Source organism: Vidua chalybeata, chromosome 8 (assembly GCF_026979565.1).
Source record: "Vidua chalybeata isolate OUT-0048 chromosome 8, bVidCha1 merged haplotype, whole genome shotgun sequence".
NCBI classification, from domain to species: Eukaryota; Metazoa; Chordata; class Aves; order Passeriformes; family Viduidae; genus Vidua; species Vidua chalybeata.
Genome location: NC_071537.1, coordinates 31,878,455 through 31,893,247, shown reverse-complemented (window position 1 = coordinate 31,893,247; position 14,793 = coordinate 31,878,455). Strand labels below are relative to the sequence as shown.

At 44.5% G+C, this 14,793-nt stretch overlaps 1 protein-coding gene across 2 annotated transcripts in view; it reads left to right on the top strand.

Annotated features, from left to right (window-relative positions):
- Positions 1-14,793, top strand: part of PRKG1 (protein kinase cGMP-dependent 1) — a 373,843-nt gene that overhangs the window by 272,592 nt on the left and 86,458 nt on the right. For both annotated transcript variants that reach the window (XM_053948822.1, XM_053948821.1), the window contains exon 6: positions 11,194-11,271. In XM_053948822.1, the coding sequence (XP_053804797.1) occupies positions 11,194-11,271 (78 nt within the window). The remainder of the gene's footprint in view (positions 1-11,193; positions 11,272-14,793) is intronic.

The following is a 14,793-nucleotide window of genomic DNA, read 5'->3' as shown; positions in this document are numbered from 1 at the left end:
CTTTTCCCAATTCTTTGGGCACCTCGTTTTCCTCAATCAAGCTCCCAGTGGTGGGAAAAGCCACTCCTGCAGTGCCATGGCCACCTGTAGGACATGTAGCAAAGGCAGCATCAAACAACAAAAAAAAAACTTCCCCAAATTTGCTTCATCCCAGGATTTATTTTCTTTAATTTATTGTTATTAATTTTGGCAATGGTGCATTGAGTGGATGATCAGGTTTTCAGGCTGTTACTGATAAAATGTTAATTTCTAAAGCTGCCCCTCTCAGGTTATGCAGGTGTTGGGATTTAAATATTCCCTGTTTCCAGTTGGATTAAACCTGTCTGGTCGATTTTTTTTATGCTCTCTGAGAGGATTCTCCAGCTGATCTGTCACAGTTATGAAAGAAAAGAAAAACAAAACATTTTTTGCTGTAATCTTAGATATTTTCCAGGGTTTCACAGATACGCAAAGGAAGGATTTAAGCAAATCCATAATTTATTATTTGCCCGGGTGGACTTGCAGGCTCTATTAGAGACACACAGGATGGATGTGGATATTTTCACAGCACCTGGAACAGCAGAGAGGTCACAGGGGAGAACTCAGGAGCCCCAAGTTGTCTCTTCCCTGATCCAGCCTTGTTCCTAATTTCTCAGTATCTGTTTGTTCAGTGTTCCCAGATTCCAGAGGCTCTACAGCAACACTGGGGCAAGGAATCCATGGAATCTGCTTTTCCAGGCATTTTCTCTGTTGCAGATATGTTGGGACCGATGGGTTGGTGGTTGTCCTTCACTTCTTGGGTGAAGAAAATGCAATCAATTAATTCTGACTGAAATTTAATTAAAATTTGGGCATTGGGGGGGCTTTACTGTGGTAGAGGTGGCTCAGCTCAAGCCCCTCTTCCCAAGCCGTGCTCCTGACAGCCTGAGCCAAGTGATTTTTGGGATAGATTTCCCCATGGAGAGGTTTCTGTTTTGTGCTGAGGGCTTTGCTTTCAGTGCTGGATTCTTTTTGAGAAGCTTGGAAGGAGAGCATGTGGCTCTCTGTTCTTTTGGGCATCTCCTGGGAATTTGTTCAGCAGTTTCCAAAATTCCCTAATTCTCACCCACATATCCCTACTTTCAGACATGTTTGGGCTAATCTTGGTGGGAATGAACCCCAGAATCAAAAAACAGCCTGGTGCTTACTTGAAAATATTCCATGATTTCCACCCTTCAACCCTGAAGAAGTTAACACAGACAATGTCTTTTTATCTGTAAAAACAGAAAAAAAATTACAATCAGCAATTATATTAAGGAAAACCCAAATATTAATTACTCTGAGTGTTTTTCCTTTGATTTCAACATTTTCCCTGCTGGATTTTCCCATAGTGTTGCCCACAGTGACACCTGCTGGAATCTGGGACAAGGTTGGCTTGCAGGTCCTCTGGAGTGAGTCCTGCCAGGGATTAATTAGGAAAAAAATGAAGGGAAAAGTTTATGAGGTCATGGAGACACCTGCGGCCACCCAAGGAATGGCCACCAGGCTTGGAATGCTGGGAGTATCAGCTGGAGACCCTCCATCCATGGGATCAGTCTTAAAAGCCAGCTTTAAAGCAAAGATCAAACGTGATGATGGGGAGATCCTCTTCCCATCCCTTTGGGATATTTTCCTCAAAGTATGTTCCTTTTCCAAGGAATTTATTTCCCTTGGGAAATAGGATTGCTCATACTTGAGGGTTTGTGCCTCTCTGGTTTTAAACATCCCCTCAGAAGCCTTGGGGATGGGTTTGAAGTTCCCCATTCTCAGGGTGGCATTTGCAGTGTCTGGGTTGTAATAATAGGAATTGAAAAGTATCCTCGAGATAGCAAAAGCCATTTCTTAATCCATGGAATGGGCTGGTGCCAGCTTTAAGCTGCTGCTGTCCTGGGATTTTCCCTGTGTGGGATGGGATCCCATCTCCTTTGGGGTCAGACTCCTATGCTTGTAAATCCAAATGGCCATTTCCCAAATTCCTGCAGAGAAAGCCATGCAAAGTAGAATTCCAAATTTAAAAACGCACTGGTGAAGAAATTTTGGGATCGTTGTGTCCTTGCCTCATAAGGCAAGGGTCAGTTGTGCCTTGTGCTACAAATCTGACCTAGATTAGCTTTCCCAGCCTTGCCCTGTTTTTTTTTTTTTTTTTTTTTTTTTTTTTTTTTTTTTTTTTTTTTTTTGTTGTTGTTGTTGTTTGTTTTTTTTTTTTTCCAGGACTGGTATAAGAGATGCTCCCAAAAAATTTGCTCTAAAGCACAAAATAGCTGGGGAAAGTTCAATATTTAAGTGGGATCATTTCACAAAAGATTGATGGAAGTGTGGCTGCTGCAGGAGAAGTTCTTGATGTGCTTCATCCTTCAGAAATCTCAACTTTTACCATCTTCTGAATTCAGGATGTGATTTATTTTTTTCCTCACACCTTCCTCTTTAGTTACTAGTTGTCCAAAATCCTGGAATAAGTTGGAGGCAGTGGAAAGGTCCTGTAAAATTTTCCTCCAAGCTGAAATAGGCTCATGCAGCTCCAGCCATGTCAATTTTAGCAGCAGAGATTCTCTTAAACAGTAAAAAATACTGATTTCTGCACTTAGGGAGGAGATATTTTGCATTTTTATTGTAAAATACAAGCTTTATCCCAATTTTCCAAATTCTGTTGTCAAGGAGACGGTGGCAACCCAGGTGAGGGGTTCAAGGCAGCTGCTTTTTCGTTTGGGAAAAGTTGTTATTGATGTTTGTTTCAAAAATTAAGATTTCATCTTTTCCCAGTTTATACACAGAGTGAAAGTTCACTTGCTGCTTTAATAAATATATTTGGGGCAAAGATTTGATCTTATGGAAGTGTGCTTCACTTCCAGAATTCCTTGTTGAGCAGACTGGGAATAAAGGCTGAGTTTGTGTCATGTGGGTTGATAAAATTCTGCATTTTTTTTGTACCTGTTGGGAAGTTGATAAGAGAAATCAAGGGGAAAGGAGGATATTTTCCAGCAACAGCCAAAATCCATGGGGATATAACATGGAATATGAAGTGTGTGTTTAATTAATCTGCCAAATTCAGGGCTGGTTGTCACCTGCACAGAACCCTCAAAATGGAAGCAACTGGTGAATTCAGGGGTTTAAACTGGGAAAATGACCTGTTCTAGTAAAGGTCTGTAGAGGATTGATAAATCCAATGCTTTCCATGATTTCCCTTCCAATAAAGTTGGTTTCCAGTGATAATTTGAAGTGCATTTTCATATGGAGATGTAGAGTCTCCTCTTCAGTCTAGACCACAAAAAGAAAGTACATTTCATAGCAGGTGACTGGAAAAGTGGCTGAATATATTGAATTAATGTGCATTTTTTTATTCCTCATGATCGATTCTGAAATGAGTTGGGATCCTGGTGGCAATGCAAATACCTGGGGTGAATAAGCATGTGAAATTTGGAGGAAATGAAGGAAAAGAAATGAAACAAATGTGTTGATTTAAATTGTTTACTTCCAGTTTCATTTTGGCAAGGAATTGATTCCCATTCTAATAACTGCGTAACAGACCTGTGGATTTAGGGAGAGCAGTGGGATTTCCACACACATTCTTCCATTATGATGAGGGAAACCAAATCAGAGCTGTTTGGGAAAGGATTGAAGGGCAGCTCTTCTCTTGCATTTCAATGAAATTTAATTAAACCCCCACAGACTTGAGCTGCTGGTGATTGGAGAGAGGTTTTGTCGTGCAGTGCCATTGTGGGGTTCTGTTTCTGGTTGGATTTCCTCAAAGTTCCTGTGTGTAATGTCCAAAGGAGGCTGGGAATGTCATGGAATTATAGAGATTTCAATCCTACAAAAACCCAGAATTACTTGTATGTGACTGGCCTAGGGCATGAAAAGTCTTAATTTTTTTTTAAATTGTATTTTTATTTTAGCTGAATTTTATTGCTTGCTAATTTTTACTTGGGGTGACTGATGAATTGATTCCACTCTGATGCCTGGGGATCCTTTTTCTAATTACTGATCCTCAGCTAATTCTCCACATTTCACAGTCATTATCTGTGAATCTAGTATTATTTAAATTCCCAAGTAAAGCTCATTGGGGTTTTGACCCCAGTTTTTGGCTTGATCTGTAGCCTAATCCCACTACTGCCTTTTACCCAACTAGTTTATCTGTTTTCTCCCCTGGAAATTTTTTTTTTTTTTCTCCATATCAGTTCATCTTGTTTTCCTGGAAAATCTTGTTACTACAGCTTGTCTCCCATTTCTCCGGACCACGTGCTGTTCTTACCCTCTGTCATCTCTGTGCTCTCTCAATCCTTGAACTCTTTGAGTTCTTCCTCTTGATCCTTGAGGTTGGTCTTGACCTTTTGCCTTTTTCACCGCCCTCTGTATCTCTGAACTTCCCAGGTTTCTCAGCATCCTCAACCTCCCTAAATTCCTGTTTCTTCTCAGCAGGCTGTCCTTAAAAAAGAGCAAAGTTTGAAGCACAACAAATCCTCACCCACACAGGCAGCTCCTGCTCTCCAGCCAATGTCAAGGGCATTGCAGGAACGGCAGAAGGAAAGGGCCAGGAGCTCCTCCTATCTCGTGCACCTTCCCTTTGGGAAGCAGGAACCCTGGCCAGCATTTGCCAAACGTGGTCCCTTATCCACCTTGTTGCCTTTCAATGATCCCTGAAAATTGCACTTGGCAAGCGTTGGGGTGCAGTCCAGTAGAATGTAAACCAAAGGAGAGAAAATCACAGCCAAAAGGACAATGTTGTGTTTTTCATGACTGGGAGGTGAAACCACTGAGGTTTATCCCTAGTTCATGTCCTTCTCCTTAGTATTGCTTGGTTTAGGGTGCTTCTGAGATGAGCTGTGTTTGTTCTGTAGAAAACCTAATAAATCCTGTTGGATAGCTCCCAAATGCTCCTATTTATCCGCTGTTAATTGGCATGAGGGGAGTTTGGTGAAGGTTGGGTGTTCTGGTGTAAAGACTTTGATGGTGTAAAAGGAAACCAAACTGCTCAGCTGTGTGCTCTGGGTCATGGAAATGCCAGATATGTGGAGCTGCTGCTTCTTTCCATGAGAGAAGTCAACCTTCAGGCAGGTTCTGAATTATCACAACAGTAGTGTCTTGTTTGCAAGAGACTTGAATTCCTGGTGGAAATTCAGCCTGGGTTTCAGGACCAGCAGTTTCACCTGAGGAGTTGTCAGACTTTGGTCAGAGTTGCAAAAATCAGTTTGGAGATAGCCTTTTGCTCTAAACTGGAATGTTGAGTTTCTCTCTTCCACAGTTCCCATTTGTATAACATTATTCCCATCTCCTGTCTTGTCCCAGCAGCTCAGCTGGGAGAGGGCTGGGTCCAGCTCACTTTGTGCAGGTTTTTTTTCCCTTTGAGACACTTGAAAGGGGAGGAGGTTCTGAGGGAAAAGGAAGAGCAGGAGGGTGCCAGCCCTATCTCCTTCCCTCTTGCTCACTCTAAGCACACCGCAGGGGACAGCACCGCCAAACACCAAAAGAAACAACCAGAAATTAAAGCAATCATTTAACCAAATAGCTTCAAATTAGGAACATTTCTCACATCTTTGCATTTCAGGAACAGTAGGGCCCTGTTTTTTATCCCCTTTGTTTTATCCACTTCAGTGTGTATCCCATATGGATTAGGTGGAGGCTGTGCTTGCTTTTGCTTCAATGAAATGGTTGTTGAATATCCTTTTTTTACTATCCCCATACATCCTTTTAGATTCCTTTTCCCTGGAGCAATCCCTGTTCCTGAGTCCTCAGCAGCACAGATTACATCTTGATATAATATAGATTTATTTTGGTACAACTTCTGAGCACAGATGAACTTGTGGGGAGTCATCTCTTAAATCATAGTTTCATTTTAAGCAGCTACTCTTGGACCAAAGGGTTGGATCAATAATCCTCATGTGTACCAACTATACCCAACCCTGGAATTCCAGGATTTGTATTATTCCAGAAGCTGTGCTGTATCCATGCACAAAGAGCCCCTTATGGATGTGTATTAAGGGCCTTGCTCGGGAATGGTTTTGCAGGAATTGGAAGCAACCCATAAAGTGCAGAAGGCTCCAAAATTGGAGAAGACAGCCAGAGTGTCCAGCTCATTCCCAGAAGTGTTTTCCTCAGCGCTGTCACAGCCCATTAAGGAGCCACAGTGAATCAGTGCAGAGGAAATGTTTCCCAAAAGGATTGGACAGGGAGACAGGCTCCTGTCACAGCACAGCTTTTGCTTTAAAATACATACGCAGAGTGCTGGTGGGATATCGAAGAGCTGTATCTTTAAGGAGGAAGAGGAAGTTTGTAATGCATCTGTATGAAAAACAAACAAAAAAAAAATATGCTGCAGGGTATTGCAGCTCAGTTAGAGACAGCTGAATGAAAGCAACAGGATCCATGGAATGGTTTGGGTAAGAAGGGACATTAAAGCCCATCCTGTTCCACACCTTCCACTGTCCCAGGCTGCTCCAAGACCCATCCAGCCTGGCCTTGGGCACTGCCAGGGATCCAGGGACAGCCCCAGCTGCTCTGGGCACCCTGTGCCAGGGCCTGCCCACCCTCCCAGGGAACAATTCCTTCCCAATATCCCATCCATCCCTGCCCTCTGGCAGTGGGAAGCCATTCCCTGTGTCCTGGCACTCCAGACCCTTGGAAACAGTCTCTCTCCATCTTTCTTGTAGGCTCCCCTCAGGTCCTGGAAGGCCATAATTAGGTCTCCTTCCTCATCTCCTTTCTCAATTCTGTGTTCCATAATTATCGTTGAATAAAGGGAATTAGTTAACCCTCTCTTCCCCTCATCACTTCATCTTCCTCATGTTTTAATTTCCCACTTGTTGCCCTCTAGTGAAGCTGCTGCTTGGGTATTGAGATATCTTAAGTGTCAAAAATTAGGGATAAATGATGAGAGGACCACAAAAGCATAATCCTCCCCTCTGGCTATTTCAAGCAGCAGCATTTTTAGATAATCCCTTGGAGTAGGACTGGTAAAACCAGGGAAAAAATCTGTCTGATTCTTAAGGAATTTAGTACAGAAGACTGATATTTACCTCCTTAGTTTTGCAGCATTTTCAGCAAATAAATATATTTTTCCATTTTATTTTGTTTGCATAGCTGTTGTCATTTTTAGGATGTTTAAGGCAGCAAATTCTGAACAGGAAAAATGAATCTTCTAAAAGCTGCTTCTGTTTGGAGTTTTGCTGATAGTTCTGGGAATATTTTTTAAAGCATCAGCAAAATAACATATTTAGGTTATTTTTATTTTATTTTAAAAACACCCTCAGTGCAATGGGTGGGACATGGAGAACTGTCATCAACCCCGTGTTGCTGTCACTGGTTTTTGTGGTGCAAACCCAACTCCAGCTTTGAAGTCCTCGTTTCAAAGACACCTTTGTGCCTCTGCTCCCCTGAGGGGACCTTTGGCGCCGTGGGTCGCGGAGCATTCCAAACACTCCGTTTCCCACCTTTTCCCAAACATTCTCAGCATAAACACGGCAGTCAGAGGCATCCAGGTGGAGGAAAAATGAGCTTTTCTCAAGTTTAACTGTTGGGTTGGTCTCCAGAGTGGAGGTTTCTCCATGAGGCCTGATTCAGCTCAGACGTGTTATTTTTAGTCAAGGATTCCTCACAAGGCCTGGGCAGGCTCTCAAGCATCTCAATTTTAGTCAAGGTTTCTCCATGAGGTCTAATTGAGGTTTTTCCATGAGGCCTGATCAAGATTTCTCTACACAACCTGGTCAGCTCTCAAACACCTCGTCTTTAGTTGAGGTTTTTCCACAAGGCCTGGGTGGGATCTCAAACATCTTGTTTTTAGTTAAGGTTTCTCCATGAGGACTGGGTGGGGTCTTTAACATCTTGCTTTTAGTCAAAGTTTTTTCATGAGGCCTGGTTGAGGTTTCTCCATGAGCTTGGGTGTGATCTCGAACATCTTGTTTTCAGTTGAGGTTTCTCCATGAGGCCTGCTTGGGCTCTCAGACATCTCATTTTTGGTGGTATTTAGGAGCAGAAGCTGCAGTTGAAGTTTGTGATTGATCAGCCAAGCTCAGTGGGCCAAAGACCTCAGCCAGATGTGAGGGTCTGAAGTTGCAAAGGTGATGGTTTTTTGTGTGGTGGGTGAGATTGCCTGGTGTGTTGGGGACAAAGAAATTAATCACACATTTAACTGTTCTGAGGTGGATGGATTGGGGTGGTCACTGAAATATGGTTTGTACATTGCTTTGGGTCCTGTGTCTGTGGGACATTTTCATCCTGGGGAGTACTGAGACTCAAAAAATGAGTTTGTTGACAAGATTTGGTGCTCCACTGTTCCTAATTTTGTCCATTTTCAATATAAGTTGGTCTCATGAAAATCCAGTCACTCCTGAAGAGAATTTGCATTGGGTATTTCTCCACTCAAAGAAATATCCATGTCCACTCATGGACATTCTGCGTGGGATGAGGGATTTAATAAAATGGGATAGTTGCCTTTTTTAGCACAAGATTGGTAGTTCTCCTGTGGGATACCTGGAGCAGGTCATGGAGACCTATCCATGTCTTATCCTCTCAAACTGGCTGAGTGAGCATTCTTCCCCCCACCCCCCCGTTTGGTGCTGAGATTTTTTGCTCACTTTGAGTAAAACTGACAATAGAAGTAAAGGGAATAAAAAACCCTGGTATTTTTATGGAAGCTGTTCTTACTGGACAAACAGGGATTTCCATGGGAGGCAATTGATGGAGGACTTCAAAAGGATGAAGAGCTTCACTTTTGTTCATTTAGGCTGGAAATGCTGTTTTGTGGAAGATTCCAGCTTCTTTATATGCTGAGGGACAGGAAGGGAGGAAACAGCCTCAAGCTGTGCCAGGGGAGGCTCAGCTTGGACAGCAGCAGGAATTTCTCCATGGAAAGGGTGCTCAGGCCGTGGCAGGAGCTGTCCAGGGAGGTTTGGAGGTGTCCCAGGAAGGGCTGGATGTGCTCTGGGCTGAGGACAAGGTGGGCATGAGTCACCAGATGGACTCCATGGTCTTGGGAAGTCTTTTCCAACCTCATTCTGGGATTCTGTGAACTTTTGCCAGAATGCTTCTTCAGAGATCTGTCATGGTACCTGAGGAGGTATTGCTGCCTCTCAAGTGGGGCTAAAAGCAAGAGCCTTGTCTTTATTTCGACTTCCACGAGCCCTGAGTGAGCTCTTGGGCACTTTGCCTGCCCAGGATGGTGCTCTGACACCGGGCAGATAGCAAGAATTCCATTAGAAGGACGAAGCACACGGGTGAGCTGATTTCTGTTAGAAAACAAGGATTTAACAGCAGGAGCGCTGCTAAAGGATGGGAAGGATGGGTTGATTCAAGCAGGAAAAATTGCGGGTTGAATTAGCTGTGAAAGAAATGGCTTGGAATACATAAACATGAGGATGTGGGTGAAAGGGAGGGCGTGAACAAAGGCACCAGTGAGGGGCAGGTGAAGCGAAATGAAAGCTCTGGGCCTTCAAGGAAGGACTAGAGGAATGTGATTGGAATGCTGGAAGAAGGACTTGGCTGAGATTAGAGCTCAGTTTAAAAAAGAAGAGACAAAATACGCTGAAGTAAGAGGCAACTTTAGGTGCTTTGAAGCTCAAATTTGTGTTCCTTCCATTCCTTTGGCAGAGTTCTGGGTGGGAAGTTTGGGAAGACTCGTGCATGGGAACAGTTAGGATTTGTGGGTGGGATGTTTGAGAGGACTCACAGGATGGGAAGAGCTGTGTGTGGGAATGATTGGGGAGATTTAAGGGTGGAATGGTTGGGTAGAATTTATGGGTTGGAAGGCTGGGAGAACTTGTGGGTGGAAACTGGTTACAGCAGCAGGACTGAGACTCAGTTCTACAGTGGTTGCCGCTGGTGGTAGCTGGTGAGCAAGACCAAGAAATGTCCTTTTAGGGAGCAGGTTTATCATGTTAAATTGCCCAGAAGTCATATAAAAATACCATTAATGTATCTAATGAATATGGATTACCTGTTGTAAATTTAGAAGCCATTACCCCAGTATTTTCATTAATTAGATTTTTGGGTGCCTCCAAGATTCCACTTGAGGGGGTCTGATCCCAACACCTCCTAAAATCAGGCCCTTCCAAGGAATTTCACCCTGGATGGTCAAAAATGGGCACCCTAAATCTGCTCACCAGAAACACCCAACCATAAGCAGTAAAACTCTGCAAGTTTGTGTCCAGGTCTCTTCCAGACTTTTTTTTCCCTCCCTCTTCCCACTCTGACACATGAAAATGGGAAAAGCTGGGGGTTCTGTTATCAGTCTGTAAATGATAAAAAGGTTGGGGTGTAAAGATAAATAAACTCAGGTCAACACAAAACCTTTAGAAAAAAATCTCAAACTTAACCAAATTTGAGGATTTGGATTAATTTCCCCGTTTTAGCTTCAGTCATGCTTTATTTTGTCCCAAATTTGGGCTGGGATAGAATACCCAGTACCTCCAGCTCTCCTGGTCATGTTTGGAAAATCCAAGAGACATTTATCCTGAGGGAGATGCAGGAGAGGTTGGATGGGAAGCTCTTGGCATCCCCCAGCCTGCTGTTGGTTGAATTTGCAGTGGCAGAGGATCTGGGATGAAAATTCCAAGGTTTGAGGGGGGTTCTAAATATAAATTGAGAGTCTTGATTTAGAAAATATTTGGTTTTTTTGGTGATGTATAAATGCATATTGCTTTTGATGGGGTGACACAAGGGATGAAAAGTATCCTAACAAGTTTAGATGCCAGCATTGGTGAGCTGTGACATGAATTTAGCAAGGACTGTTCCACATAATAAGGCAAAAATAGAGAGATTAAAACTACTGTAATAACAGGAGAAAAGCAAAACTTACTTGCTGAATAAAGTCCTTGCTAGCAAAGCTGGAAAACCACCAAAAAAAAAAAAAAAAAAAGGAGGAAAAGAAAACTTTTATACCAGACTTCTCATTGCAGTTTAGTTCATATAGCTTATTCCCCATTGGAAATTCCTCTGTCTCGCTGATGTGCTAAAAATGGATTCAGGCTGTGAGGATAATTCATCTGGGCACAGACTGGCACCAGCACAGCCAGAAGAAAAATGGGCAAGCCACAAATGCTTCCAGTTTAATTATTCTATTCCTTACCACAGGACAATCTTTAAGTCACAGCCAATGTCAAGCTGGGATAAAAGGGGTCCAGGGTGATCAAGCTGCCAAAATATGGGCTGGAGAACAGGCTCTGCTTTTATCTGTTCATCTTCATTTGGTTCCTTTCCCTCTTGCAGACTCACTATGAGAATGGAGAGTACATCATCCGCCAAGGGGCTCGAGGGGACACCTTCTTTATCATCAGCAAAGGAAAGGTGAGTTCACACCTTCCCTGGGCAAGGGGCTCCCAAAATCCCCCTCCAGCCTCTCTCTCTCTCCTCTCCTGGGGTACAGATGTGCCAGTGCTTGACATTTAATGGAACTCCTTGGCTGGATCAGGAAAGGAAGAGTGGCTTGAAGGGCTGAAAATGAAATGCCCTGCTGGTTTGCACATGTGCTCCCAGGCAACGCTTTGGGGTGGAAACTGTTGTAGAGTCTCTGAGTAAATGACCATGAAACTCAATTTCTTTGAAATAAATCCTACTCCTAAATACTCCGTGATTTCTTTGCTAAGCATCCCCCTTCCAAGACTGGCTTCCAGGCTTCATTCCCATGGCTCTCTCTTCCTGCTTTTCCAAATAATAGAAAGTCAGGGTTGTCTGAGCTCTCTCCATAGGGGAAAAAAGGTCTAAGTTTCTCTTCCACTGCTCACAGGGAAAATATTTTTGACCTCTTTTCCCATAAAATGCTGAAGGGATTTTATAGACCAAGTTTTTTCCTTCTATTCAACAATTATTTATAATTTTTTTTAGCCTGCCTAATACACTCGAGAGACACTTGGCTTCTTTCCACGTAGCAGGATGGAGATTTTGGAGGGAATACACAGTGATTTCCAGCTGCCAACTCATTTTCCACCATCATCTTCTGCTTTCTGGGAGCCAAATTTTTTTTTGTGAGGCAAAAAATGGTCTTGTTCAGATTGATAACAACATCATGGAGAAGTTTTTGAAATTAAGTTAATCATTGCCTGCAGAAATCCAAGTTAGCTGGTTTGATGCCCTCTCACTTCCTTTCACTCAGAAATAATATTCCCTCTTTTCCCAGAGTATGCACAATCATGAGCCAAGCTTCCAGTCCTTTTGCCATTTGTTCATGGGCAAAATTATTGGGATGGTGCCACGCCCATCTTCCTCCCACACCAAGTTTTGGAGTTGTGTTGGCCACTGAGGTTTTTGCCCCACTTGGTCAGGTGGATCCCATCCCTTCCCAGCAGTGCAGAATCCTGGAATGGCCTGAGTGGAAGGGACCTTAAATCCCATCCAGTGCCACCCCTGCCATGGCAGGGGCACCTTCCACTGTCCCAGGCTGCTCCAAGCCCTGTCCAACCTGGCCTTGGGCACTGCCAGGGGCAGCCACAGCTGCTCTGGGCACCTGTGCCAGGGCCTGCCCACCCTCCCAATATCCCATCCATCCCTGCCCTCTGGCAGTGGGAAGCCATTCCCTGTGTCCTGTCCCTCCATCCCTTGTCCCCAGTCCCTCTCCAGCTCTCCTGGAGCCCCTTTAGGCTCTGGAAGGGGCTCTGAGCTCTCCCTGGAGCCTTCTCTTCTCCAGGTGAGCACCCCCAGCTCTCCAGCCTGGCTTCAGAGGGGCTCCAGACCTGGAACAGCTCCATGCTTCCTCTGGACTCATTCCAACATTCCTCAGTCTACAAAGAAATGTTAAACCAAATCCCAATTGCTGGCCTGCAGCCCTTAGCCCTCACCCAGAGGATGGAGAAGATCTCCCATGGCCTTGGCCATTGCTCTGGAGCCCTGGACTCCTCCTGGAGCAGCTCCTTGGCTTTGTCCCTGGCCTCTGCTCCTTTATCTTGCTGTGACAGCTGCTGGCCAGAAAAAGGGAGCTAAAATAAAACAAGGCACTGGGACTTGCTAAAAAATTCGCAGACTCTGAGCTGGAGCCTGATGGCTTGACAGAAATTCCCACAGGGATAGTTAAATCCTGCCCAGTTTTCTCTTCCAAGCTTATTGCTTTGGAAAAGAGACACCAGTTGCTGATGGGTGGATGGAGCCTGGAGAGAGTTTAATTTTAATGCTTGGCTTAGGATAGATGTAATAATTAATCCATGCTAAGGATACAGCCTGGGATAGAGGCTCAGCAGTGAAACATAGAATAAGTGACAATAAAATACAGGATTTTAGAGCCAGTGTGTGCTGCCTGGCACCTGCTGAAGCTGGAGTACATCACCTCTCGTGTCTTGTGGTAAAACTTGACCCAGGCAGCTCAGTAAGGCAGGAAAATGCTGGCAGCAGCTCCTGTTCCTGGGAGCACACCTGCAGTGTCTGCAGTCAGCATGAGCAGGATCAGGGAGAGCTCCTTAGGGAATGTCTGCCATGCCTGTCACTTCAGAGTGTCTGGAATCATGGAATTGTTTGGAATGAAAGGACTTTAAATCCCATCCGTTTTCCACCCCCTGCCATGGGCAGGGACACCTCCCACTATCCCAGCTGCTCCAAGCCCCAATGTCTAACCTGGCCTTGGACACTTCCAGGGATCCAGGGGCAGCCCCAGCTGCTCTGGGCACCCTGTGCCAGGGCCTGCCCACCCTCCTCGGGAACAATTCCTTCCCAATATCCCATCCATCCCTGCCCTCTGGCAGTGGAAGCCATTCCCCGAGTCCTGGCACTCCATTCTTTGTCCCAAGTCCCTCTCCAGCTCTCTTGTACTTTTAGGCCCTGGAATTCTGCTCTAAGATCCCCTGGAGCCTTTTCTTCTCCAGGCTGGAGTGAGCTGAGATAATATTTTACATTTCTGAGCCCATCACTCCTCTCAGAAATACTGAGAATACTTCTGCTCCATTTTCTTCCAGCCATCCTCCATTGATAATTATTTTAGGACCAAATTCCTTTTCCCCTTCTTCCCAGCTCCATCCACCCCACATGATGCTACTCCTGAGCTCCTTTAGTGTATTTATTTTAACTTGTTTTCTCAAGTTCTACCAAGCAGAAATCAAAGTGATTTCCAAACTTGCTGTGTGCAGGAATATGTGGAATAGTAATGGATGGAAATGGCTCATTCCCTTCTGCTTGGGAAGTGCTGCTTGCCTTTATCCAGAGGTAGTGTGGGCTTGCTGTGACATTTTCCACCCTTTTCTCTTTAAAATCCACAATGTGGCACCAATTTTATGCAGGTTCCCCACTGGAGGCTGGCTCAGAGCTTTGAACCTTGTAGAAGTCACTCTGTCCTAATCCCTGAACACTCTTTGCTTGGGATCAGTGGAAGTCATGGAAAAAGAGCTGAAATCTGCATTGAAGTTCCCTCTGTTTGTTCAGGGGTATTCCTGGCTCATCCATCCCACATTCCCTGCCCTTCCATGTGTCTGTGCAGGTGTTCAGCTGTGTGTGCTGCTCATTAACCTCTCAAACCTACTAGTTCTGCCACCCCTTAGAGAGCTGGAGAAGGTGCAGGCCACAGGTTTAATTTACTAGGGAAATTACACTGGGATATCACTGAATCCAAAAGGATGTGCCTGACATCCCACCTTTTAGCTTTGGGAATTTCCACGTGCAAGAGCTCTGGTTGAAAAAATGGAAAGATTTGATTTCTGCTCCAGCTGGAGTTGTCCCCTCCCTGAACTGGAGAGAGAGCAGAGCCATGCTTCATCCTGCAATGCCCCAAAGTGGTTCACTTCAGTTGTGTCCAAATGGTGGTGATTTGAGTTCTTCCTGTCCCATCAGAGAACTTGGGAATGCTGGGAACCATGTGGAACAAAGCTAATGGAAGCTTAGGCCATAGATGAT